Below are 27996 nucleotides of genomic sequence, written 5' to 3'. Positions count from 1 at the left end.
GGGTTAAGATGTCAAAATCTCATGTTGTACAGTAAGGCGTGTGAGAGTTCATGCTGTTAAAAAAAAAGCCTATGGAGATTATTTTGCTGAGGTCAAGGAACATACTGATTTGCAGCTGAGCTCAGTTGGTGAAGCTGACAGCAAGCATTCGTGAGTGAGGAGGAGGAAGGCTGAAATTCAAGTTGCGAAAGTTTCCGAAAATTGGAGTCAACGAGGCAGTTCGAAAAAAGGGGAGTGTACTGTCAGTAATATACATTGCACATCACTCAGCCATCAACCTTTCTTACCAGCGCAAAACTGTTGATTTAAAAAAAAATGTGACAGAATTGCCTGTGTATGATAAGTTAATTGTAGTTGCAGACAATTTAGGAGAATCCTGTGATTCGGGAAGATGCATTTCTCTATACCAGATACACAGGAATCCAAGGATGAAAATGGAACGACTTATACAGTAAGTTAGGCCTATATCAAATTTCTCATGTTTAGAAAATTACATGTAGACCCAGAACATATATGAATGGATGAGTAATTAGGGCTCAATGCCACAAAGACAGTATTACAACCAATTTACAAGTACAGATCTATGATTTTTTTATTTGATTTTGTTTGAAGACGTACTTAAGAATTTTCCACTGACATGATGACAGTCACTTTCATGAGTTTAGGAAACAGAAGAGCCCGGCATAAAAAACTGACCAATCATATCAATACTGACAAACCTTCCAGGCCTTTATTTTGGTAATTCTTTACCAGAATCTAAATGGGTTCCCATAGGTTTGCTTTGCGGGAATCCACTAAAAACTAGGTGAAATCAATTACCACAAAGTATGCAGTTACTCCAAGTGAAAGTTATAATATGTGGTATGCAAAACTAAACAGCTTTGGGGATGCCAGGTTACTGAAATATCACTATATTTTCATTATTTGTCAGTTACTTTATGATAAATCCATGCAAAATAGGTATTGAACGAAAGGTGCATTATGGAGATGTATACTGTCGTATGTCCACTTGTTGAGAGGAGGTATAGTTATCAACTAGAAATTTGAGACCATTTGGTCAATTTGAAAGTTATTTTGATGACTTTCTTACGGGAATCCAAGCAGATTCCCGTAAATTTGGTTTACAGGAGTCATTGCAAGAATCCGATTCCCAGATTCTCGTTAACAGTAAAGCCCTGTCATCCCTCATATGACAAACAGATACTTTATGTATGCACACGTCACACTGACAAACAGATACTTTATGTATGCACACATCACACTGACAAACAGATACTTTATGTATGCACACGTCACACTGACAAAGAACAAGACGAAATGGTCTTCAACATATGTACTATGCAAATGGCTACACAACCATTGTCAGTGGGTGAGAACTGTGAGAATCGAGAATCGATCTGCATGTATCACTAGGACACACAAGGTGCGGGTTCAAACCTAGCCTCGGACTGGGAATTGGCACATTTATCCATTCTTACTGCTTGTGGGGCGTTGGATCGATGATGGTATGCATTTGTGTAGGTCACTTGTGGGAAAGTTTGTCAGTACCTGGACAGAGGACAGTTACTGGTTTGCTCTGCTTCACATTACCCATAAAACCGACAGCATTCGTGTAAAAAGTGAAAAAAGTTGATTATGGCATTAAGGAACAATCAGATAAATAAATCAAATGATGCCATGAGTGCGTAATGAGGATATTAGATAGAGCTTTACTATGCGCTGCTGACATTCTGGACCTTCACTGTGACTATGCTGCAGTGAGTGTTCAAAACATTAAACATAGATGCAGGATGAAAACATTGGACCTGAAAATAGGTGTGAGACATTTATGAAAACACTCCTTTGTGTGGGTACATGTGTGAGGTGACATGTTGAATCAGTATCTTGTTGATGGTGGTTTTTTTGTTAACTAGTCCGATTACGCTAACTGTTGGTTGAGGAATATTTGTATATGCCACTTGGATTAGTTTTTAGTATGAAACAACTTCATTGATGTGAATACTGTATCACTTACGTTAAAAATCTGTCTCTCATACAAAACTGAATGACAAAAAAACAAAAAAAAAGAGAGATATGTTATAAAAAATGTATATACTGCACAAAGGACAAGTCGTGTTTTTTGCAAAACAATTTACATGCACATGTACATTCAAAGAATTCAATTGCTCGGATGTGCAAAGTGCTGGTTCAGTCCAAAGGGTGGACAATGACTCCTCAAGATTTCCCCGCCTAAAGTTTTCTCAGGACATTTTCTGCAGTATGTGGTTGACTAGCCTTGTACCAGCCATTGACAATGTTTTTACATGTGAGACTTTTCAAGTGATGATGTACAAAGTTTGTGGTAGATTTTTGGCTTGTATTCAAAGTTTTCACCATGAGCTCACTTTGTAGGCAAAAATCTGTGTGTCACACATGGGAAAGTTTGTGAGTAACTCGCCACAAGCCATTAGTTACTTGCCACAAGCCATTAGTTACTGGCACCAAGCCATTAGTTACTTGCCACAAGCCCTTCCTTACTTGCCGCACGTCATTCCTTACTTGCCACAAGCCATTAGTTACTTGCCATTAGGCACTTGTTACTTGCCGCATACCGTTAGTTACCAGGTACTTTTTCTCCAGGTACTCTGGCTTCCTCCACCCATATAAATAAATCTAATTGCCACCACGTAAGTGAAACATTTCCGAGCACTGTGTTAAAAATCAGTGGAGTAAATGAATGATATATTTTAATATACACCCAAAGGAAAACTATGATATGTACATGTACTTTGGAAAATATCACTCTTGTCAGTCTAACGTGTAAATACAATGTTCTACACTTCTCCCTTATTTATTTTCAGTGCTTCAATGTTCACATTAATGGAGTCTTCCATTGCTCAGTCCGCTACAGACAATTTCACCATTTTCATGAACAGGTATTAGTTCTGTTTGTCCATTCCATTATTGTGTTTGTTCTCTGTCATGTACTCTGTATATATAGTGTACCCTCAACCTCTACGTATATGAAAGAGCAACTTTCATTGTGATTTTATGCACCTTTTGACTTTGATTTTTGAGACAATTGGTTGGGTTGGCCAATTTGAAAAAGTGTAATTTTATCAGTCTACACAGAATTATGCCTTCAGGATATGCCTGAATAAACAACACTGTGCAAACATGTGAAAAGGTTGAAGAATTACAGTAGGCAGATATACATCGTGAAGAATACTTTATATGTGTTGTAAATAAGTTTTTCAAAGAACACAGTGTTTTGTGTATGTCTCTATACTGTGCTTGTGTAATTGGCTGCAGTCATAATACAGTGTGCAAAGATCAGACTGGTCTAGCTCACACTGGCTTCCACTCCGGCCGTACGTGGGAAGGTCTTCCAGTAACCTGCGGATGGTTGTGGGTTTCCCTCGGGCTGTGCCCGGTTTCCACCCACCATAATACTGGCTGCTGTTGTATAAGTGAAATATCCTTGAGTACGGTGTAAAACACCAATCAAATAAATAAATAAATAATAAATATTACAGGACATGTGCCATGTATATTAGTTTTAAGAAGACTGCATGCTGATATATGTCAACCCTGTACATATGTGTCTTAAAAGCCAATGCTAAGTACCAACAACACATGGATGTGTACACACATAATTACATGTGTATCTCCATGTGTAACAGGAGCATCTTTTCTGTGCTTAGAGTATCAGAACTTTGGCTAGTGGGATTTTCCCTTTGGCTCAGTTGGTAGATAACTGGACTAAGAAGTGTGGCACTCTGGGCTTGGGAACATGGGTGTGTCTTTAGAGAGGGGAAGGATTTAAGTGGGGAGGAACGTAACAGGAGTAGCCTTTCAGTGCTTATTCTGGCAGACGCTGGTGGGACTTTCCCTTTAGCTGAGTTGATAGAGCACTGGACTTTGGCTACTGAGACCCGAGTTCGAATCCACTTGTGACTCATGTAGTCAAATCCTTCAGCCGTTACACATGTACACATTTGTGAAAGTACAAGTACATGTAAATTCATTAATTTTGTCTAAGAAAGGTGTAAATTAAGTGCATAATGCCATTGGACATGTACATGAATGTTAAATTTCTCCGCAGCTAAAGAAAGAGTTTGGCAGTAGCATTCTCCCCCCTTTCCCACCAAAGAAGCTGCTGGCATTGAACTCTTCACAGTTGGAGGAGAGAAGAGTGATGCTTGAACGCTACATACAAATAAGTAAGTACCACATGTATATGTTGTAATGGAGGACAGCCAAGGGACCGTAACACTGTCAGTATTTATGGATAAACGAAACGAGGAGCTTAATTCTTTAACCTTTTCAACCGCCTCTACAACCAATACTTTGAAACATTCTTAGCAAACTGTGGAGCGTAGAGAAATAATTTGCGCAGTTTTATAAAACTTGCTTTCTTTAGTGACACATACAAGTCATATTTATAACCTAAGTCTCACAATAATTGTATGTGCATAAATTTTACTGAAAAAAGGTGTTTCATAGGTCCAAGTTGTTGAAGATTTACAGTATGTTGATTTTATGTTGTAACATACAGTGTGTTTGTAAATGTACAGGTAAGCACTAAAGAGCAAACAGAGCCTGCCGTGTAGTGTCAAATGTTAAACCCTATCAGATCAGCAGCATGAGCTACTTCCCTTTGCCCAAGAGAGGTTCCTTACAAGTGATGAACCTTTTGACTTAAAGGAAAAGACCTCTACAAATCGAAGTGGGCATCACTGAACGCTTAAAACTATGCATAAATATACTTTATTTTATTTAAATTTTTGTGAAGAGAGTTAAAGGTGTGCAAACATTTAAATTATAGGTGGGCTTTATAATAAAGACCATACTATCAGAGTTTAGGAACTCTGACATCACAGGAAGTTTTCCAATCATGACACTGAATGTTGGAATAAAACATTCCACAAAATTCCTTCCCTCTGGTGAACATCAGGTAAAAAAGTGATGTGAGTTCCTAGGTACTGTCAAAATGGCTCATAAAAAAAAATGTCTGAAAAAATAAACGAAACAGTGTTCTGTATGCTGTACTTTACTTCAGATTTTAGTTTTCTTTCACTTTAAGTATCTCGCCACGATATGGCCGAAAAATTGCCGATGTGGCGTAAAACCATAATCATTCATTCATTTTAAGTATTTCAGCCACACCAACAAGAGCTAGATTTTAACGAAAACCCTTACTAGTTAGTTGAGACAGGCAAAACACTTCAGCCCAATTTCAAACGTAGTAAGGTTTCTATTCTGTTAGAGTATGATATTTGTACAAGTTTACAAACTACATATGTACTTCCTCATGCTGATCTCTCACCAACAAAGGATATTTCCTCTTTTATTTCTTTCAGTCAGTCAGGATGCCACAGTATGCAGCAGTGATACATTTAATGGATTCTTGCTGAATGCTCAACAGGTTAGTGTGAAAGAGAATAATAATAGAAAAAAATACGTTTTATATTTTCAAAATGAATTGAATTAAATTTGAAATTAAAATTTAAGCTTTCTGTATTACTTCCTGTTTAGTCCTCCTGTACAAAGCACAGGCAAGGTTTAATACACATATGTCATAACCTGAGCATTGGTGTCTAATAACAAGGAAAGCAGTGTTGAGCAAAATGTTGTCAGTGGTTTTTTAACAAAGTGCTGTATGTATTGAGCTCAGGTGCTGCACACTTGTGGAGCACAACATTACTCAGTTGCAGGATGCTGTTATTTATGTGGTTTCTCATTGGCAGGATGCTATTATCTATGTGGTTTCTTGTTCACGTGGTTTCTCATTGCCAGGATGCTGTTATTTACGTGGTTTCTCATTGGCAGGGTTCTGTTATTTACGTGGTTTCTCATTGGCAGGATGCTATTATTTACGTGGTTTCTCATTGGCAGAATGCTGTTATTTACGTGGTTTCACATTGGCAGAATGCTGTTATTTACGTGGTTTCTCATTGGCAGGATGCTATTATGTATGTGGTTTCTCATTGGCAGGATGCTGTTATTTACGTGGTTTCTCATTGGCAGAATGCTGTTATTTACGTGGTTTCACATTGGCAGGATGCTGTTATTTACGTGGTTTCTCATTGGCAGGGTGCTATTATTTAAGTGGTTTCTCATTGGCAGCATGCTATTATGTATGTGGTTTCTCATTGGCAGCATGCTGTTATTTATGTGGTTTCTCATTGGCAGGATGCTATTATGTATGTGGTTTCTCATTGGCAGGATGCTGTTATTTACGTGGTTTCCCATTGTCAGGAGATGTAAATACACTTAATGATCATAGATTTCTTCCTTGACTAACTTGCCCATTTTTTTTCCTGATTCTAAGAGTTCTGTGGATTTTAGGAAGGTGTGTTGAGGTTTGTTTGGAACTTGGGATGGTATTCTAATGGAAAATTGTAAATGTCAGGAGCAGAAATAATATTGTGTGACATTTATTTGCCTCTAAAAATGCACTTTGGGTATGTGGTGTCTGTAATCTTCATATATTTCTTTATTCTGTCACCGAGTAGCCGTGAAACAAATTTAACCTGCAAAAGACTCATCAATTCAGCACGGAGGGCTGATGTACATGTACTGGCACATTGGCACATTGTTGTCACAGTGGAACAAAGGGAGATAACCTAGTTAACAGATACGTATGTCACGGCTACAGGATTCAGGAACATACAGGTCCTCCAGATGAACATCGTCATCCAGTGAAGACTGGGATATCTTGTTAGATGCAGGATAAAGAGACATACATGTATGGGGTCTACAGGATTCTATTAGTTACTTGGCTACTCAGCGATAGGATATGCAAATATTATGGTGTCAGTAATGTTGTCTCTTGGTCACACTAACAGGAAAGCTTCTGTGGCCAAGATGGTTAGCACAGCACAGTGTCTCCGGTGCCACTCGCGAATGCGTGGCTTCCACTCTGGCTGTACGTTGGAACGTCTGCAGCAACCTGCAGATGATCATGGGTTTACCCCTCGGCTCTGCCAGGATTCCTCCCACCATAAAGTTGGCAGCCTTCGTATAAGTGAAATATTCTTGAGTACGGCGTAAGACACAAGTCAAACAAATAAATAAAGAAATGGTGACAGGTAACTTAGTGGTACATGTGTACAAAAGTACTGAAAATTGTTCTGGAATCTTTTTATACATCAAGGATTTTATTTTAGGCATTTATTTATTTGTCTGTTGCTGTTGTCTAGGAAACGGCTCAAGAAGACCCAGAGGCTGTGTCACTGGACGTTTTCCTGATGAATGGCCACAAAATCAGTGTCAACATACTCTCTACTGACCAGACTGAGGATGTTCTTGAGGTGTGATCAAACTTCACTCCAGCATTCTGCTGTATTTGTTATCTTTGTTTCTCTATCGGTGTTAAAGGCTTGTTAACAAAGTTTTGTTGATCTCCATATTGGTTATGATTTAGGAAAGCAATCTTCAAATTATCTCGATTCTTATCATTTAGCTATAAAAGAATTGGACTAGCTCTGTGAAGATGTGTAATAATTAGAAATACATTAGTGATAACAAATAACAATTTTATGATGAATAAAATTTTGTCACTTTCTCTGTTTTGTTGAAAGGTCATTGACCATATCATATTTCTGCTAGAAATAGCCATCTGCAATTAGTTATAATGTAATATTCTTTGTAGGTTGTTTTTTCATCACTGGAGAGAAATTGAAGTTTCTGTTACTTTTTTTTTTTTGCCTTTCAGAATGTGGCTTCCCACATTGAACTCGCAGATGATTTTGTTTACTATTTTGGTCTTTACTTAGTGAAGAAGGAAGATGGGGGAGATAACTCTAGTAAGTCTTAGAGCAGAGAGTTCAAGATGAACAAAGCCATTTCTTTTAGGAAAGTTGATGGAGGGCATATACATCCAGTATAGCATCTTTCCCTGTCTGTCTCTTGTGTCTGGTTTACACTACTACCCTTTACCAGATTAATATTCCCTGCAGATCACCCATATAAGTATACCCATGCTTGTTGTTGTTGGGCTCCAGGTAAGAGTTGGGCTGATCACGCCCCTCAGATTTCTCAGACCTTACTGGTCAAGAGTAAGGGACCTGTCAAGCATCTTTCACTTGTGGTTCATGTACGTGTACCTAACTAATGAGTGATTCACTGGTTGAATGATTGATTGATTGATTGGTTTCCTTTTATCTTTTGACTGAAGGTTTAACGGTTGATATTTGCTTAGCACCTGAGAAATCTGTTGACTTACAGTCTCAGCTGAAATATTGTGAACTAAAGCCTGTCATGTTTTGTATGGGTATTGTTTTCAGTTGTCCGCAAGCTTCAGGAGTTTGAATCCCCGTACATTTCACTGAGGGCTGCTAATAAAGAGGACTCCCATCGTATTGTGCTGAGAAAAAGGTAAAAAAAAAAAAAAATAAAAAAAGCAAAAAAATTCTCCTTTGAAAGGATGTGGGGAAATTTTTTTTTATATCTGATTGAAGTTTTTTGCAAAATTCAAAAATATTTCACGTATACAACGACGGCTGCAGCATTATGTTTGGAGGAAACCTTGTTGGGGAAGATAAGTGTTTTTCTCAGTCTTGTGTCGAGTTTTCATCATTTGTATAAATACCTGTCCTGTGTTGTCAAAGGGACATAATCATTTGTTAATCATCATATTACATATGTTTTGTATGATATTCATATATTTGACTAAAATGCCTTATTATTTATAGTTAAAATACAGTCCTTGTTTGCAGCTATTTATCTGCTATTTATCTCTCCCTGGCTAAAGGGGCTCTGGCTTATTTGGGTGTGATTTTCTATGTGAAGACATTTGTCAGGCATTTTGTCACGAGGTGTAGTGGTTTATTCTCTCCATAAACCTGACTGCTGCTGGCTATAAAAACTGGAAATACTCCAGCAAGACAGAACTCCAATAAAAAAAGTAAATTTTAATCAAAATAATGATAAGTTTTTGTTGGTCATACAGTTTAAAAGTGTTAGTGTGTATGAGTTAGTCTTCCTTGTCAATACACAGTTACTGGGACCCTGCCTTTGACGAGTTAGTGTGTATGAGTTAGTCTTCCTTGTCAATACACAGTTACTGGGACCCCAGCTTTGACGTGTTAATGTGCATGGGTTAGTCTCCCTTGTCAATACACAGTTACTGAGACCCTGCCTTTGATGTGTTAATGTGTATGAGTTAGCCTTCCTTGTCAATACACAGTTACTGGGACCTCAGCTTTGACGTGTTAATGTGCATGAGTTAGTCTCTCTTGTCAATACACCGTTACTGGGACCCTGCCTTTGATGTGTTAATGTGTATGAGTTAGTCTTCCTTGTCAATACACAGTTACTGGGACCCTGCCTTTGATGTGTTAGTGTGTATGAGTTTGTCTTTCTTGTCAATACACAGTTACTGGGACCCCGCCTTTGATATGTTAATGTGTATGAGTTAGTCTTCCTTGTCAATACACAGTTACTGGGACCCCAGCTTTGATGTGTTAGTGTATATGAGTTTGTCTTCCTTGTCAATACACAGTTACTGGGACCCCAGCTTTGATGTGTTAGTGTGTATGAGTTTGTCTTTCTTGTCAATACACAGTTACTGGGACCCTGCCTTTGATGTGTTAGTGTGTATGAGTTTGTCTTTCTTGTCAATACACAGTTACTGGGACCCTGCCTTTGATGTGTTAGTGTGTATGAGTTTGTCTTCCTTGTCAATACACAGTTACTGGGGCCCCAGCTTTGATGTGTTAGTGTATATGAGTTTGTCTTTCTTGTCAATACACAGTTACTGGGACCCCGCCTTTGATGTGTTAGTGTGTATGAGTTAGTCTTCCTTGTCAATACACAGTTACTGGGACCCCAGCTTTGATGTGTTAGTGTGCATGAGTTTGTCTTCCTTGTCAATACACAGTTACTGGGACCCCGCCTTTGATGTGTTAGTGTGTATGAGTTAGTCTTCCTTGTCAATACACAGTTACTGGGACCCCAGCTTTGATGTGTTAGTGTGCATGAGTTTGTCTTCCTTGTCAATACACAGTTACTGGGACCCCGCCTTTGATGTGTTAGTGTGTATGAGTTAGTCTTCCTTGTCAATACACAGTTACTGGGACCCCAGCTTTGATGTGTTAGTGTGCATGAGTTTGTCTTCCTTGTCAATACACAGTTACTGGGACCCCAGCTTTGATGTGTTAGTGTGCATGAGTTTGTCTTCCTTGTCAATACACAGTTACTGGGACCCCAGCTTTGATGTGTTAGTGTGCATGAGTTTGTCTTCCTTGTCAATACACAGTTACTGGGACCCCGCCTTTGATGTGTTAGTGTGTATGAGTTAGTCTTCCTTGTCAATACACAGTTACTGGGACCCCAGCTTTGATGTGTTAGTGTGCATGAGTTTGTCTTCCTTGTCAATACACAGTTACTGGGACCCCAGCTTTGATGTGTTAGTGTGCATGAGTTTGTCTTCCTTGTCAATACACAGTTACTGGGACCCCAGCTTTGATGTGTTAGTGTATATGAGTTAGTCTTCCTTGTCAATACACAGTTACTGGGACCCCAGCTTTGATGTGTTAGTGTATATGAGTTAGTCTTCCTTGTCAATACACAGTTACTGGGACCCTGCCTTTGATGTGTTAGTGTGTATGAGTTAGTCTTCCTTGTCAATACACAGTTACTGGGACCCCAGCTTTGATGTGTTAGTATGTATGAGTTAGTCTTTCTTGTCAATACACAGTTACTGGGACCCCAGCTTTGATGTGTTAGTGTGTATGAGTTTGTCTTTCTTGTCAATACACAGTTACTGGGACCCCGCCTTTGATGTGTTAGTGTGTATGAGTTTGTCTTTCTTGTCAATACACAGTTACTGGGACCCTGCCTTTGATGTGTTAGTGTGTATGAGTTAGTCTTCCTTGTCAATACACAGTTACTGGGACCCCAGCTTTGATGTGTTAGTGTATATGAGTTTGTCTTTCTTGTCAATACACAGTTACTGGGACCCCAGCTTTGATGTGTTAGTGTGTATGAGTTTGTCTTTCTTGTCAATACACAGTTACTGGGACCCCGCCTTTGATGTGTTAGTGTGTATGAGTTTGTCTCCCTTGTCAATACACAGTTACTGGGACCCCGCCTTTGATGTGTTAGTGTGTATGAATTTGTCTTTCTTGTCAATACACAGTTACTGGGACCCTGCCTTTGATGTGTTAGTGTATATGAGTTTGTCTTCCTTGTCAATACACAGTTACTGGGACCCTGCCTTTGATGTGTTAGTGTGTATGAGTTTGTCTTTCTTGTCAATACACAGTTACTGGGACCCTGCCTTTGATGTGTTAGTGTGTATGAGTTAGTCTTCCTTGTCAATACACAGTTACTGGGACCCCAGCTTTGATGTGTTAGTGTGTATGAGTTAGTCTTCCTTGTCAATACACAGTTACTGGGACCCTGCCTTTGATGTGTTAGTGTGTATGAGTTAGTCTCCCTTGTCAATACACAGTTACTGGGACCCTGCCTTTGATGTGTTAGTGTGTATGAGTTTGTCTCCCTTGTCAATACACAGTTACTGGGACCCCAGCTTTGATGTGTTAGTGTGTATGAGTTAGTCTTCCTTGTCAATACACAGTTACTGGGACCCTGCCTTTGATGTGTTAGTGTGTATGAGTTAGTCTCCCTTGTCAATACACAGTTACTGGGACCCTGCCTTTGATGTGTTAGTGTGTATGAGTTAGTCTTCCTTGTCAATACACAGTTACTGGGACCCTGCCTTTGATGTGTTAGTGTGTATGAGTTAGTCTCCCTTGTCAATACACAGTTACTGGGACCCTGCCTTTGATGTGTTAGTGTGTATGAGTTTGTCTTTCTTGTCAATACACAGTTACTGGGACCCTGCCTTTGATGTGTTAGTGTGTATGAGTTTGTCTCCCTTGTCAATACACAGTTACTGGGACCCCGCCTTTGATGTGTTAGTGTGTATGAGTTTGTCTTTCTTGTCAATACACAGTTACTGGGACCCTGCCTTTGATGATGATCTCTTGGAGGACAGGATTGCTATGAATCTTCTCTATGTACAGGTAAGTCAACAAGACTTTTTACCTGTGCATGACATAATACACTGTATTTTTTTGTTCCTCGGGCAGTGTATTTGTACATTTCCCAGCTCTGGATGCTTGCGGGGCCTTGGTGACATTTTAAAATTATGTTCATTTGTCCGAGGCTTAAACGCACATTAAAGGAGAATAGTTTAGAAATATCTGAATATAAAAGCATCCATCTTGCATCCATCAGGGTAAATACTTTCAAATGTTTCAAAGAAGGAAACCTTCAGAATTTTATTTGCATTTGAAGGTGAAGTACTTGTTTATTGAAACTCTTATGTAGCTGGGGGGGGGGCTTCTGTGGCCAAGTGGGTTAGCACGCCAGCCCGGCAGAATAACCCAGGAGCCTCCCACCAATGTGGTCGCCGTGAGTTCAAGCCCAGCTCAAGCCCGCTTCCTCTACAGCCGTATTTATGAGGGTCTGTCAGCAACTTGTGGATGGTCCACAAATAAAAACAGTTTGTAGACAGCAGCCTGGCAGTGAGGAAGAGGTGTGATGTTGTTGTTTCCACCTTCCATTGCGGGCTGTTCTCCCCATGATACGACTAAAATATTGCTGAAGTGGTGTTGAGCCACAATCACTCATTCATTCATTCATTCCATTTTAGGCTGTGAGTGATATCGAGCGCCAGTGGACGTTTGCCACTAAAGACCAGCTGAAACAGTTAACTGCATTACAAGTCAAGGGTTCCAAACGTGAGGTAGGTTGTCTGAGCTAGTTTTGACACACTGGTCAGTATTGGAGCATTTCCAAACAGCTTTCATCATCATGTTCTTTATGAAGATAAATGTATAATTGGCTAAACCTAGAGATGGTTTTAATGAGTGAGTGAGTGCTTAGGGTTTAACGTCGTACTCAACAATTTTTCAGTCATGTGACAACGAAGGAATCCTTAGGGTGCATGTACGTGTAATGTGCCTCCTTGTTGCAGGACGGATTTCCACCGCGCTTTTATTTAGTGCTGCTTCACTGAGACGACTTACCGAAGGCAAGTAAGCCCCGCCCGAGCCATTATACTGATAGGGGTCAACCAGTCATTGCACTATCCCCTTCATGCCGAACACCAAGTGAGGAAGTTACAACTTCCTCTTTTAAAGTCTTAGGTGTGACTCAATCAAGGATTGATCCTGGATCTACCGCTCCCGAAGCGGATGTTTTTAATGTGACTAGATTATGTATGTACCCCTTTAACCTGTTCAGCTATTCATTTGTTTTTAACAGGGATGAGGAATTTTCAGCTGATTAGTGGATATCAGCTAATTTTAAGCGCAAGTAGGATTTTGAGAGTATTTAATATTTGATCAAAACACCCAAAACTAATCATTTTCTTAATGGAGTTCAGCTAGTAGAAGAAATGTCCGCTGATTTTGATGGCAAAGATTTCTCTTCCTGTTCTAAAAGCTCAAAATATAACAGGTGACGTCAAATAGAGCCCAGAACATCTCAAAGATGACTTTGTATCATGCAGATATTAGTAATGTGAAGTGTGCACTTCTGTGTTGTTGACCGGCCCTGATAGCACAGCTGGTAGAGCGTCCGCTTCGGGAGTGGTAGATTCAGGGTCAATCATGTGGTCAAGTCACACCTAAGGCTTTAAAAGACAAGTGGTAACTTCCTCACTTGGCCACATCTGGTTGACCTGTACATGTATCAGTATAATGGCTGGGGAGGGGCGGCTTACATGCCTTCGGTAAGTTGTCTCAGTGAAGCAGCACTAGATAAAAGAGCGGTTGAAATCCGCCCTGCAACAAGGAGGCACATTACATGCACTCTAAGGATTCCTTAGTCTTCATATGACTGAAAAATTGCTAGGTACAATGCTAAAGCCCAAGCACTCACTCACTCACTCACTCACACATTCTGAGTTGTTTTCCTATGATATAAATGAAATCTTATACTTTTCACTTCAAGAAATCTGATTGGATGACCTCAATGTTTGTTCAGATCATCACTCTGGAGAACTTTAAGTCACAATTATCTTGACCCCTTTTCTTGCAGGAGCAGTCTTCTTACTAGAGTTTACATGATAAATGGCTCCTGCTTTATTCAATCAAGCCTATTTTAGGCCTTCAAACTTTAGGCGTGCTATCATACTCCTATGCCATTGCTCTCCTGAAACAAGGCCTAGGTGTGCTAATAACACATGTGTTGCATTAAAAAAAAATTCCTGAATTAAGGAGCTCAAATTACACGCCTTGCGTTCTGTAAAGGTTGTGACAATCAGATATCGACAGCCTGGGATTTCAAAGCATTTGCTGATGAAGCCAGATATAGATAAGCCCTTTACCACAGAGGTCGCAGCTTCAAATCCAAGCCCTGCTGGTTTTATCTGAGCTAGTAAAGCGGATTGTCAGAAACCTGGAGTGGAGCGATGGTTTTCTTGGGAGTTCGTTTGAGCTTTAGCCATAAACATTACCATCTTTATATTAGTAAGCTAATCTTGAGTATGGCAGTATGGAGGAGATTTGCCTCCCCGGATGCCCACTCACCATGATATGGCTGAAATGTTACCCATGTGGCGTTAAGCCATAATCATTCTCGCCATGCCCAGCTGGCTGTTATCCAGACACCCAGGGGGGAGTGGCTGTAGAGCTGTAAAGTCACAGCTGGCATCCCAGAAAATAATCGTGACACATGGCTTTCCAGGGCTTGGAATTGTTGAGGAAAACCAGTTAAATGTGTGAATATGTTACTATAACATACTTTCCTGCCTATCTATTTTACATTGTTGTGTTTTTGTTGCAAACTTGTTCGCCCTTTGGAGCCACACAAAAATAGAACTGGTCCACATCAGCCGGTATTCGATCAGTAACGTGTAATTGTCCAATAATGATGCCAGTAACATTACTTGTTTTCTGCAGTATTTGAGGTTTGGCCACACCCTGAAGTACTACGGGTTTATACAGTACAGGCCCTGCCTTACAGACTACCCAGAACATAACTCCAGACTCCCCCAGTAATACTACTTGTTGTTTTCTGCAGTATTTGAGGTTTGCCCGCACCCTGAAGTACTACGGGTTTATACAGTTCAGGCCCTGCCTTACAGACTACCCAGAACATAACTCCAGACTCCCCCAGTAATACTACTTGTTGTTTTCTGCAGTATTTGAGGTTTGCCCGCACCCTGAAGTACTACGGGTTTATACAGTTCAGGCCCTGCCTTACAGACTACCCAGAACATAACTGCAGACTCCCCCAGTAATACTACTTGTTGTTTTCTGCAGTATTTGAGGTTTGCCCGCACCCTAAAGTACTACGGATTTATACAGTTCAGGCCCTGCCTTACAGACTACCCAGAACATAACTGCAGACTTCCCCAGTAATACTACTTGTTGTTTTCTGCAGTATTTGAGGTTTGCCCGCACCCTGAAGTATTACGGGTTTATACAGTTCAGGCCCTGTCTTACAGACTACCCAGAACATAACTCCAGACTCCCCCAGTAATACTACTTGTTGTTGTCTGCAGTATTTGAGGTTTGCCCGCACCCTGAAGTACTACGGGTTTATACAGTTCAGGCCCTGTCTTACAGACTACCCAGAACATAACTGCAGACTTCCCCAATAATACTACTTGTTATTTTCTGCAGTATTTGAGGTTTGCCCGCACCCTGAAGTACTACGGGTTTATACAGTTCAGGCCCTGTCTTACAGACTACCCAGAACATAACTGCAGACTTCCCCAGTAATACTACTTGTTGTTTTCTGCAGTATTTGAGGTTTGCCCGCACCCTGAAGTACTACGGGTTGATACAGTTCAGGCCCTGTCTTACAGACTACCCAGAACATAACTGCAGACTTCCCCAATAATACTACTTGTTGTTTTCTGCAGTATTTGAGGTTTTCCCGCACCCTGAAGTACTACGGGTTTATACAGTTCAGGCCCTGTCTTACAGACTACCCAGAACATAACTCCAGACTCCCCCAGTAATACTACTTGTTGTTTTCTGCAGTATTTGAGGTTTGCCCGCACCTTGAAGTACTACGGGTTTATACAGTTCAGGCCCTGCCTTACAGACTACCCAGAACATAACTCCAGACTCCCCCAGTAATACTACTTGTTGTTTTCTGCAGTATTTGAGGTTTGCCCGCACCCTGAAGTACTACGGGTTTATACAGTTCAGGCCCTGTCTTACAGACTACCCAGAACATAACTCCAGACTCCCCCAGTAATACTACTTGTTGTTTTCTGCAGTATTTGAGGTTTGCCCGCACCCTGAAGTACTACGGGTTGATACAGTTCAGGCCCTGTCTTACAGACTACCCAGAACATAACTCCAGACTCCCCCAGTAATACTACTTGTTGTTTTCTGCAGTATTTGAGGTTTGGCCATACCCTGAAGTACTACGGGTTTATACAGTACAGGCCCTGCCTTACAAACTACCCAGAACATAACTGCAGACTTCCCCAGTAATACTACTTGTTGTTTTCTGCAGTATTTGAGGTTTGCCCGCACCCTGAAGTACTACGGGTTTATACAGTTCAGGCCCTGTCTTACAGACTACCCAGAACATAACTCCAGACTCCCCCAGTAATACTACTTGTTGTTTTCTGCAGTATTTGAGGTTTGCCCGCACCCTGAAGTACTACGGGTTGATACAGTTCAGGCCCTGTCTTACAGACTACCCAGAACATAACTCCAGACTCCCCCAGTAATACTACTTGTTGTTTTCTGCAGTATTTGAGGTTTGGCCATACCCTGAAGTACTACGGGTTGATACAGTACAGGCCCTGCCTTACAAACTACCCAGAACATAACTGCAGACTTCCCCAGTAATACTACTTGTTGTTTTCTGCAGTATTTGAGGTTTGCCCGCACCCTGAAGTACTACGGGTTTATACAGTTCAGGCCCTGTCTTACAGACTACCCAGAACATAATTCAAGGCTTCTCCTATCTGCTGGAAACAAGGAGCTGAACTTTCGCATACAGATTTCTTCGGTATGTTCTGAAGTGAAATAAAAAATGATATGATGAAATTTCAATTTCTCAAATTGATCAAAGAAAATATAAAAACATATCTGTTTTCATGGTATTAAAAGGAAACACAGACCATTCACTCAGGTTTATTTTTACCACGCTACATATCCCAGTCCGTACGTTGCTTGTGAATGTGTTAAAATGATCAAAGTAAGAAGTAAAACTCTCTCATCTCTAAAAGCAACTGTATATTTAAGTAATCAGAGTTACCCCAGAGATACTCCTTAGCAATTTATTGCTTTAAAAGAACTTTTGCTTAACTTTGGCTTCTCAACAATTTCGACCAGTAAAGAATAACTTTAGATGCAGTTTGAAGACAAATTCATTAGATTTTGAAGAGTACACCTCTGTATGGTATACATGTATGGTATTTTACTGGTGAATAAGAAGTGAAGGAATAAATCAGTCAGTCAGAAAAATGTGTTCTTTTCTGATAAAATAACTTGTCCTGGCCAAGTAACATTTCTCTTGTATGCCAAAGCATGCCCTACAGTACTTGTTGTCAAGTTTGTTGAGGATTGAGGGTTGTCATGAAAACAGACAAATTCAGAGCCTTAACAAGCATTTTCCCTATGAGTTCAAGTCCAGCTCATGCTGACTTCTTCGCCAGCTGTAAGTACAGGTAAGCACTTAATCAGGGACAATGTAGCAAGGGGTGTATACTGTAATCCCAATGCAGTTGCCGTGAGCTCAAGTCCAGCTCATGCTGGCTTCCTCTCCGGCCGTACATGGGAAGGTCTGGCAGAAACCGGCGGATGGTTGTGTGTTTCCCCCAGGCTTTGCTTGGTGTTTTCCCACCATAATGGGGGGCCACTGTTGTATAAGTGAAATATTCTTGAGTAGGGCTTAAAATGCCAATTAAATAAATAAATAAATAAATAAATACTTAAGCATTTGCTGTGTTTTCAGGACCAGGTTAAGGAGGGAAGTTTTAGAATAACCAGAATGAGATGCTGGCGGATTACTACAGCTGTAAGTCGGTGTAGAGGAACTAACCCAAATGTCTGATTGGTTAAGCTTAAACGCAAAGAAAATATTCAAATATTATCGGATGATCATTGAGGTCTGTCTTGGAAATTGAAATCGATTAGTTTACTTTTTGGTTTGAAAACAGATTCAAATCAGATTCTAAAGTGGTCTGTAGTGACCCTCAGTATATCAGCGATGTCACATCTCTATGTTTGGCATGAAATGTTTTGTTTTGAGGACTATTCAAGAGAGAAGTTCATAGATCTACATGTGTATCCGTTTTTAAGAATGGAATCTACCAGTGTCTGGGTGTTAATTGGCAAACCCGTGATGTTACCTCAGTGGTTCCAATATGGTCAGAAAAGGCCACCATGGAGTGAAAGACTCGGGTGTGTTTATTAGGCTGAAAATATTCTTTAAAAAAAAAGGGAAATTGAATTACTTTTATCAGTGGTGTTTATTGGTGTTTCATCTGACATACTTTTTGTCAGTGTTTTCCTCACCCTTAATTTTGTCCTCCCAACAGTCTGGCAGTGAAAAAAAAATTGTGAGACCAGGATTGCCTTCTCTGCTGCTCTCAGATCCATGATTGCCACAATAATTCAGCAGTTTTTAAGCGCATTTATGTGGTATTACATAAAGTTTGTTGACTTGCTTTCCTGATATAAATTTGTGTGGCACATGTTTGGCAGTTATGTTTCATATGTTGGTGGTTTTCTGTGGGAAATACAATATTTCTGGCCATAATCCTAAACGTTATTGTATAAATAAAAAATTTTTGCACGCAGTATTAAACACCAATCAAAAAAATAAATTTATATGAATTTAGTGTTAGTAAAACAGCAGAGGGTAGATCCATTTGTTTAAGGTGCAATGTATCAAGTTGAAATATATCTTTAACTACTTTCACAATTTGTATTATATACTGTAGATGTTTTATTTTTTATACTCAGTAATCTATATGTGTTTCTAGGGCCCAGAAAATGGAGATTCTGACAAACGTCAGTCAAACAGCTTGTCAAAATTAGAGATCGCCTTTGAGTACTTAGTTGCCAAGGATACATTAAAGTGGATTACAGTGCAAAGTGACCAGGTTTGTGACACAAAATTGTTCACGGTTACTTTTTATAGTGTACTTAGTGTGTATGTTATTGTCTGTAAGCATTTGCTTATTATTCATCGGACTTGGTTATAATTCATTCAAGTTCAAACTCTTTTATCACAAAAGGTAATAAAGTGCTACAGTGTCATGTGACCTGTCAAAACTGTTAGGGATGTTTCCATTACATTTCAGTGCGATGTGGGTGCCCGAAAAAAGTTTCACAAAAAAAAGTTACTTAAAGTAGATGAATGCTGAAGAAAATTGAGAACTGAACATTTGTGAACTGAAGTTTCTGGAGGAAAGAGGTGTCATTTAAAGGGGTGACACAGGTCACTGGTAAATTATTGTCAGCAAAAGTTGCCCATCATTTTCTGTCACCTGATCCATTAGAACTATTTTTACCTTTAGGGATAAAAGAGTTCAAACTTGAAACTCCCCTACCGTGCCTATTACAAATACTTGTACATGTACATGTAGGTTTCCAAGCCAGTTTCCGTAAGCATAATTTATCAATTTGCTTGTGATTTAATAGTTCTCATTCATTTTTGACCGGCCCGGATAGCACAGTTGGTAGAGCATCCGCTTCAGGAGCGGTATGTCCAGGATGAATCCTGGGTCGAGTCACACCTAAGACTTGACTTTAAAAGAGGAAGTTGTAACTTCCTCGCTTGGCATTCAGCATGAAGAGGATAGTGCAATGACTGGTTGACCTGTATCAGTATAATGGCTCGGGCGGGGCGGCTTACATGTCTTTGGTAAGTCGTCTCAGTCAAGCAATACTAGATAAAAGAGCGGTGGAAATCCGTCCTGCAATGAGGAGGCACTTTACATACACCTTAAGTATTCCTTCGTCGTCACATGACTAATGTTAAGCCCTAAGCACCCACTTACTCACTCATTCAGTTTTGCAGAATTTATAGTGCTGCTTCACTGAAACACAATGCCTGAGACACTTGTCATGACATCCTATTCCCAGTTGACTGTATTTCACCTAAAGTTTGCTTTGTAGAAGTGCACCTTTATAAGCAGATAAAAGCCTTACAATGACTTTTTGTGCCATCACTTTGCGTCCCAAAGAACTATTTAAATGGCCATATAAAGTGGATGAATCAATCAGAATCAAGAACATTGTGTCACTTGAAAAATACTAAACTTTAGGTGCAGTACAGTACATGTGGTGTCAAGGGACAGTGCAGTTCTTTGCCTACTGTGTGCTTGTTACCACTTCTAATGTTTGAGGTGTTACCCACCTCGATCAATCCTGTAGATGTAATTAGGTTTTTGTTTCCTTCATATCTCCACAGGCTATCCTCATCAGCATGTGCTTACAAAGCATGGTGGATGAATTGATCATGAAAAAGCAGGGCAAGCGAATCAAACGGGTAAGCTCAGTATGAAATAGGGGCCTTTGATGCCTAAACTCCATCAGAGTGCAAGCCGGAGTACATAACTGTAAGTCATGTGGGAAAGTTTGAGTAATCCCCCAAAGGTCATTAGGTTAACCAGCGGCACTCTCCAGTATGCCATTAGACAGCACTCAGATCAATAAATGAATATAGCGCTGAAAGAATGCCACAACTCAATATCAGATCTTTGAAGAATGCAAAAAAAAAAAAGTAAGTTTCCATCATTAGACCCTTGTCTGAAAATGGTATCTAAATTGCTTTCATATATTCCTAGAACATATCTTGCATAGAATAACATGTATTTGTTAAAAAGATATCTGTTGTAAATTTGACTTGGTGGACTATATTTATAGTCTTCATTGATGTATTCAGGGACAGTCTTAATCATGTCTTCTGTCAGTCATCTCAAGCTTGTAAAACTTCATAAAGGACACAATAGTGAAATTGGGGATACAATTTAGGGACTTACAGGGAAAACATTAACTTGCTGACCTTTATGCGTGTCAGTGGTTCGAATTTTATAAATTGTAGGCCTTGTGTCATGTACTGATACAACTCATTACATATACATTTTCAACAGAGGTTTATTTAAGTGTATATAAGCACACAGTAAAGTCAAATACTCCTGTTAAATTTTGTATCCAACATGAAACAGTGATAAACAGTGGTTGTGTAGAGCCGTCATGTATAGCGCGGGCTTCAGAGAAAGCATTGTTTGTCGGCACATAACTCTTACCATAAATGCCTCTAAGTAGACTTGTTATTTAATTATTAGTAAAGTAATTTATATCCCCTGTCTTCAAGAGGACGGTGTATACAGTTGGCAGATCAAAACAGTAGGGATCCCAAACAGTAAGCTATTAAAACTCGAATTTTGTGCGAAATTCGTGTGCATGTAAATATGCTGTGAGCCATTACGGTGTTCATAACAGACATGGCAGATTACAGAAAATCGGTCCATATTTAAGACATTTGATGATCATGGGCTGACTGTTTTCCGAGTCCGTGTACAAGGGCCAGAGGATCGCACCACAGCTCGTGCGTCAAGGTGCCTGTTCGGATTGACCATGGGCTGGTGAACTCTCCGCTGACCATGGGCTGACAGTCAGCGTACTGTCCTGCCACAATGGGTGTAGGATTCATGGTTAGAATGCGGCTGTATTGTGGGTCATAGACTAAATAGAATATACCCTTATTCCTCAACTTTTTCGCATATGAAAGAACAACTTTCAGTGCAAATGACAAGTGTGTGCACATTTTTAAGGTGATTTTGGACACTAAATTACATTGGTTGGATTGGCCAATTACAGGGCTTCACAGAAAGTGTTATTTTATCAGTATACACAGAATACTGCCTTCATAATACGCTGCGAGTAACACCTTGCAAATGCGAAAAGATGAAAGGATTATAAAGGTTCTATAGGGGCGATATATTAAACAGATAGGGAAATCCCCAGCGATATGCCCGCCTTCACATGTAGATGGATTTACCTTAGTATTCTCCCTTGAATAGAGGAATGTTTTTGGACATTAGTGGACGGCAGAGATACTTATCCTAGCTATGGGACTACATCTCACAATTTAAGAATTCCTCTGATTTTTGGATTTGGTAATAATTTTGAATTCTCGTCTGTTTTCAGCCTCAGGATCGTGTGAAAGGGTCAAAGTACAGTTACCTGAAAAAGAATGCTTCATCACACCAGACCGATTCCAGTAAACAGTCCGTGTCAGGGGAGGTAAGCACTGCCTTCAGATTTTTATTCTGTTTCATTTATTTTTTTCATGTTTCACATTTGGACAGTTTTTCAAGACCTGCATGTAGGTGTACTTTTGACTGCTAGGTTCTTCATATGTACATGAAACCTTGGCAAATTTTGGTATTATCTCCCCTTAATGGCTAGTTAGAAACTTTTTTTTGCCTCAGTTCAAAACATATGTGATAAAACTCAGCAAAAGACCTTCTGGCACAAAAGCAGTGTATTGACAGTTCTGAACAGTAACAGCCACTTTTTTTCCCCCCTAAAGTGTTGTGTGTTAAAGTGTTCCAGGAGCTCATGAAGGCATTAAAGTGATATTTTTGATGCCAACACTTAAGTTTTGTTGAAATCAATCAAACTTCACAAAAAACTCATGTGACTCAGTTAGGTAGATGAATCATTCGGGGGTGTCCACAACCGAGTGGTCAGGGTGCCAGCGTAGTGCAATGACGCAGGAGCCTCTCACCATTGCAGTCGCCGTGAGTTGAAATCCAGCTCATGCTGGCTTCCTCTTTGGTCTGACAACAACCTGCGGATGGTCGTGGATTCCTCCCGGGCTCTGCCCAGTTTCCTCCCACCATAATGCTGGCCACCATCGTTTAAGTGAAACATTCTTGAATAGGGCATAAAACACCTATCAAGTAAATAGATGAAGCATTCAGAGTAATGTGAAATGTGTTACTTGAAAAAAAGTCATCTTGAGGTGAACGTTCTGTGATTCAGTCATCAGACAAAATTCATGGGGGCATTTCTGGCTCAATCTGATAACTGTTGTTCTCAATACAGCCAGTTGTCCCATGTTCAAGGAGATAGAATGTTTGACCACTGCACTTACTGCCTTGGGGTAGACGAGGGGCAGTGGTTTATTCAGAGTACCTCAGTTTTCTCTTCCCATAAACGTCACCCCCAGCACCTTACAAGTGGAAATTCTTGACTGCACTATTAAACATTACTCATGTAAATTAACAAATAAATGAAGAAAGAAAGAACAAAAAGATGAAATTTTTATACATGTATAGGCACTTGCGCTGAATTGCAATATAGGGTTTTACATTGTTTGAAATTGATGAATCAAGACTGCAAGCTGCAGTAAGAGCACAAGTTATACAGATGTTCAGATTTATCGGTAAAATAAATTAAAACTGGGTTTCATATTTTATTGTCAAGCCTGAACAACAGGAAAGAAGTCATATGGACAAGGTATTTATCTATGTACATGGGTCAAAACCTAGTCACTCTCACTGTAGTCATTGTAGAGGTTCGTCTGCATGTTGGTATTGTGTTAGTAATGGTATTTCACAAAAGTGGTGTTGCGGAACTTTTTGTCATTTGTTTAATTATTTCATTAATTTATTCATTTATTTATTTATGTGTCTGTAATATTAGTTTCCAACTTACATGTATGTGTCTGACTAATTAATGGAGCCTATATACTGGGGAGCATGTAGTTGACAAATTCTGTTTACTTCTTAGAACATTAATTCAGTTGTTAAGCGCACTAGAGCAGCGTAATGACTCAGGAGCCTCTCACCAATGCGGTCGCTGTGAGTTCAAGTCCAGCTCATGCTGGTTTCCTCTCCAGCCATAAGCAGGAAGGTTTGCCAACTAATAGAATAAAACGCTTGAAAAGTGGATGAAAGAGCGTCTTTGTATAGTCTTTTTTTAATACATTCTACTTGTAGCAGGGAATGAAAATTATAGACAGTTTGATTAACTTCAAAAATAGCGGACAGCTAACAACAAGTTTCTCATGGTGTAGTGAATTTGAGTATTAATGGTAGGCACTTGAAGGATAGCTTGATATCATGGTGTCCATAACTGTTTATGTTCTGTGTCATTGACGGATAGCCTTGAAAAATCTTGTACAGTCCTGTGATACCTGGCGAACAGCCCTGTAACAGCCCTGTAACATCCCTGAGTGATGAATTTCAGAGTGTGACATGCACATGGTATCAGAGCTAGAGCTCTGATTGGTTCACTGCAATATAGACTAGACGTGTGCTGTCCAGTGTGTCAACAAGCTCACATGTGGGAAACCCATGTGACAAATTGAAAGTCATTTACACTACATTACCAGTTTGAACAACCAAGTGTCTTTGTCGCATTCAAGACTGTGTAATGGTTGGGCTTACCAGACTGTTCACTGGCCACCAGGTAATGCGAGAAAGACACGGTTCTGAGAGACTAAAAAAACTGACTTACAGGGTAACTTTTGACTAATTTACATGTAGAATAAGTGTGGAAGGTGTTGACTCTTACCCAATCATAGCATTAGACTTAGAAACGGCAATGTAGAGTACAAATCAGAATGAAATGTTCTGAGAGAATCATGCTCTTAGTGCACCACTTGGTACACCTCTAGCTTACCTCTAACCGGCTTGTGGTATTTCTCACCCATTCTGTGATCCTACATGAAGATGTACAAGTAGACAGTGCTGGTTTGATAATTCTGATCTGCTTTATATACACTGTAACAGCAACGTTCTACAACAGGCTATTGGTGGGAAGGTCTGCTGGCAACCTGCGAATGGTTGTGGGTTTCCCACGGGCTCTGCACGGTTTCCTCCCACCATAATGCTGGCCGACGTTGTATAAGTGAAATATTCTTGAGTACAGCGTAAAACACCAGTCAGATAAATAAAGGAATAAATACAACAGGCTAGGGAGAGGGCCTTGTAGAGCGGTTAATGGATACATGAAACACTTGATTCTTATTTCTTATTATCGAGTTTAGGATGTGAAGTACAAAAAGGCTTCTCAGCTTTCTTTTTTGGGTGTAAAAATAGCTTTAAACAGCAGTTTTCCTAAGGCCTCAGCGGTCATTTCGAAAATTAGGCAGCCAGTTGTGGTGACATGAATGATGATAGCGGTCAAAACAGCTTCGTTGTGGGGACAATCCGAATTGAATGTTTTTGTGGTAAAATGGAATATTTTGGTTGTTCATGTTTCTTTGTTGCAGCAAAATGTTTTCATTTTACAGCTCCTTGGTTTTGTATCCTTGCTGTTATACAGCTCATTTTTTTTTTCTGTTTTACAGTCGGATGATCATAGTGCCATCACCAAAGCCGTGGACTCCATGAAGAAAATATCAGTGAGCAGATCTTACACTCTCTACATAATAATAATAATAATAATAATATTTTAGTCAGTCACACACATTTTGCTGTTATTCAGCATTAAGGTGGTGACTGGTCCCATATTCATTTGTCTTACTCAGTCTGTTCGGATGCATAGGCCCACATTCAGGCCGTCTCTAAATGTGTCAACAAGGGGTCGAAATGTTTGGCCGAATGGAACATTTCTATTTATTTAATTGATGTTTTGCGCTGTACTCAAAAATATTTCACTTGTACGACGGCAGCCAGCATTATGGTTTGAGGAAACCTGGCAGAGCATGGGGAATACCCACGACCATTTGCAGGTTGTTGCCATACCATACCACGTACAATCGGAGACGAAGCCAGCATGAGGTGGACTTGAACTCACAGCAGTCACAGTGGTGAGAGGCAGCTGGGTCACTATGCTCTGGCAGGCTAACCACCAGGTCATGGAGGCCCCAAGGACATTTTTAGCAAAGAAAATAATGTTCTTAGAGCTACCTCCTGACATACATGGAGAGTCTGTAAGCATGATTAGTTTAGAGGCCAGTTGGATTTGAAGACTGACACGATGCTTGAGTGAGGAAGCATTGCATGTAGATGTTACGTGTAATGACTGGCCGAGATAGCACAGTTGGTAGAGTGTCCGTTTTGGGAGCGGTAGATCTCGGGTCAATCCCAGTCACACCCAAGACCTGAAAAGAGGAAGTTGTAACTTCTTCGCTTGGCGTTCAGCATAAAGGAGGTAGTGCAATGACTGGTCGACCCATATGAGTATAATGGCTTGGGTGGGCCGACTTACTTGCCTTTGGTAAGGTGTCTCGGTGAAGCAGCACTAGATAAAAGAGCAGTGGAAATCTTTCCTGCAACAAGGAGGCACATTGCATACACCTTAAGGACCCTTTCGTCGTCATATGACCGAAAAATTGTTAAGTACGACGTTAAACCCCAAGCACTCACTCACACACTCACTCACTGACTGACGTGTGTAATAAGATTAAGTCTGTCTACATGTAAATGTTGAAGGAGATATGTGTACATGCATGTGTAGTGTTTATGATAGTGTGACCATATTTGCCAACCACCACACTGTTGTCACTGCTCTTGTATTACTCTCTATGCTGTAGTTTATTTTTATATTATAATATTATGCAAGCTGTGAAAGAGACGTTGGAATGATGCCAAATTTTCTACGACTGTGGGAAGGTTAAAATTTCAGATCAAAATCAGAAATGAAACATATAACTTTATAATGTACGGTGGTTGGTCAGGTACTTAGTGAAAGTCGGTGGTTTTATCTATCTTACCGTCGACATATAAGTGAGTATGGAGTTAAGCGCTTATTAATTAACTAATTGAGTACATTGATAATGACAAAAAAAATGTTCATGCACATAATGTAGAAGACCTGAAAACTATATGACCCTCTGTTTCTTTTTCCTTCTAGGATAAGTTGTCAAATGTGTCAATGAAGAGAGGTGCCAATGAAACCGGGATTACAGAAAATGATGCTTTTGAGGGAATCGGTGATGATGACCTTTGACCCCAGTTTGTCTTTTGGGTTACTGCATATTGATAATCTTCAGTTTCTGGACACTCTTTCTTTCTCTTTATTTATCTCCCTTCCACGTCACAAGGCACACTGGCAAACTATCACAGAATAGAACCAAGACAGTCTGAAATGACAGATATACATGGATTTTTTGGAATGTTTGAGATTCCATTACCAGTGTTACATGCACTAATGCGTAGCAATCTGTGCATATGTTTGAGCAGTGTATACTGTAATTCTAATTTTAGGACATATTACCAGCACTAAAAGCAAAATATTTCTCGCTCAGTTTTTTTTTGTTTTTGTTTTTTTTTTTTTGAAAAGCAAAGTTATGTATACATATATGTTGTTCATTAGTTGGACTAACTATGTGAGAAAAGAGAAACCAAGTTTCACAAAATCTCATACGTGTACATGTATGATAATAGCTTGTAGAGGACAATGGTACGGTAATAGTGACAAACAAAATACTGTACCACAAGTGCATGACAATAAAATGTTGTACACCACTTTGTGAAACTGGGCACTGTGTTCCTGTGACAGTTACTTGTGTATTTGCTAAAATAATTAAACCAAATGTCCCAGTACATTACTCAAAATCTGACATTTAAGTTTGACATATGGTCATCACATAGGCAAGCCCTGATCTCAAGATAATGACTGCTTGTTATTATATCAAGCTGTGGTCTCCAGAAAGGTAAACAAACAAGGCATTACTTCGGTTGGCAGGATTTTTTCGGCAATTTTAGGTAATTCATTCAATGACCACATACAACTGTAGAGTTGTGAAGTTTGAGTTACTGATGTACCTTATACAGGTAAGGACTTTAATCAGGGACAGTGTAGCAGGGATCTATACAGTAACCCTCTTAAAGAGTTGACAGGAACTTGGCACATGACAGTGAAACACGTCTTGATAAAGCAGATCGATGCACAAGATACTCTTAATGATTTTGATATTTAGAAATTTGCTTACCACTAGGTGGGTGGTGGGGAGTTCTATGCACTTTCCATCCATCATGGTATATTGATCATGATCACCAGCTTACATTTGAAGACGGAAATGATCATGATCCGTATTACTGGCATGCTTCCC

General features: G+C 39.9%; 1 protein-coding gene across 1 annotated transcript; it reads left to right on the top strand.

The window, feature by feature from the left end:
- The first annotated feature begins 11 nt into the window (after nt 1-11).
- Nucleotides 12-27187, top strand: LOC135463812 (sorting nexin-17-like). Its single transcript, XM_064741259.1, has 16 exons — nt 12-451; nt 2841-2915; nt 4085-4202; nt 5343-5407; nt 7185-7295; nt 7700-7790; nt 8271-8361; nt 11945-12014; nt 12647-12739; nt 16837-16977; nt 17926-17988; nt 18959-19078; nt 20392-20469; nt 22134-22229; nt 25288-25341; nt 26796-27187. The coding sequence occupies exons 1-16, from the start codon at nt 392-394 to the stop codon at nt 26889-26891; spliced, it is 1422 nt and encodes a 473-aa protein (XP_064597329.1). The 5' UTR covers nt 12-391; the 3' UTR covers nt 26892-27187.
- Nucleotides 27188-27996: the final 809 nt, after the last annotated feature.

This window comes from Liolophura sinensis, chromosome 3, assembly GCF_032854445.1.
Source record: "Liolophura sinensis isolate JHLJ2023 chromosome 3, CUHK_Ljap_v2, whole genome shotgun sequence".
Classification (NCBI taxonomy): domain Eukaryota; kingdom Metazoa; phylum Mollusca; class Polyplacophora; order Chitonida; family Chitonidae; genus Liolophura; species Liolophura sinensis.
The sequence above is the reverse complement of the archived record's forward strand: the minus strand, read 5'-3'. Positions and strand labels throughout refer to the sequence as shown.

Coding starts and splice junctions, on each gene's coding strand:
- LOC135463812 (XM_064741259.1), top strand. CDS start 392: ATGCATTTCTCTATACCAGATACACAGGAATCCAAGGATGAAAATGGA. Junction 7,791..8,270: donor AGATGGGGGAGATAACTCTA/GTAAGTCTTAGA, acceptor TATTGTTTTCAG/TTGTCCGCAAGCTTCAGGAG. Junction 19,079..20,391: donor TTACAGTGCAAAGTGACCAG/GTTTGTGACACA, acceptor ATATCTCCACAG/GCTATCCTCATCAGCATGTG.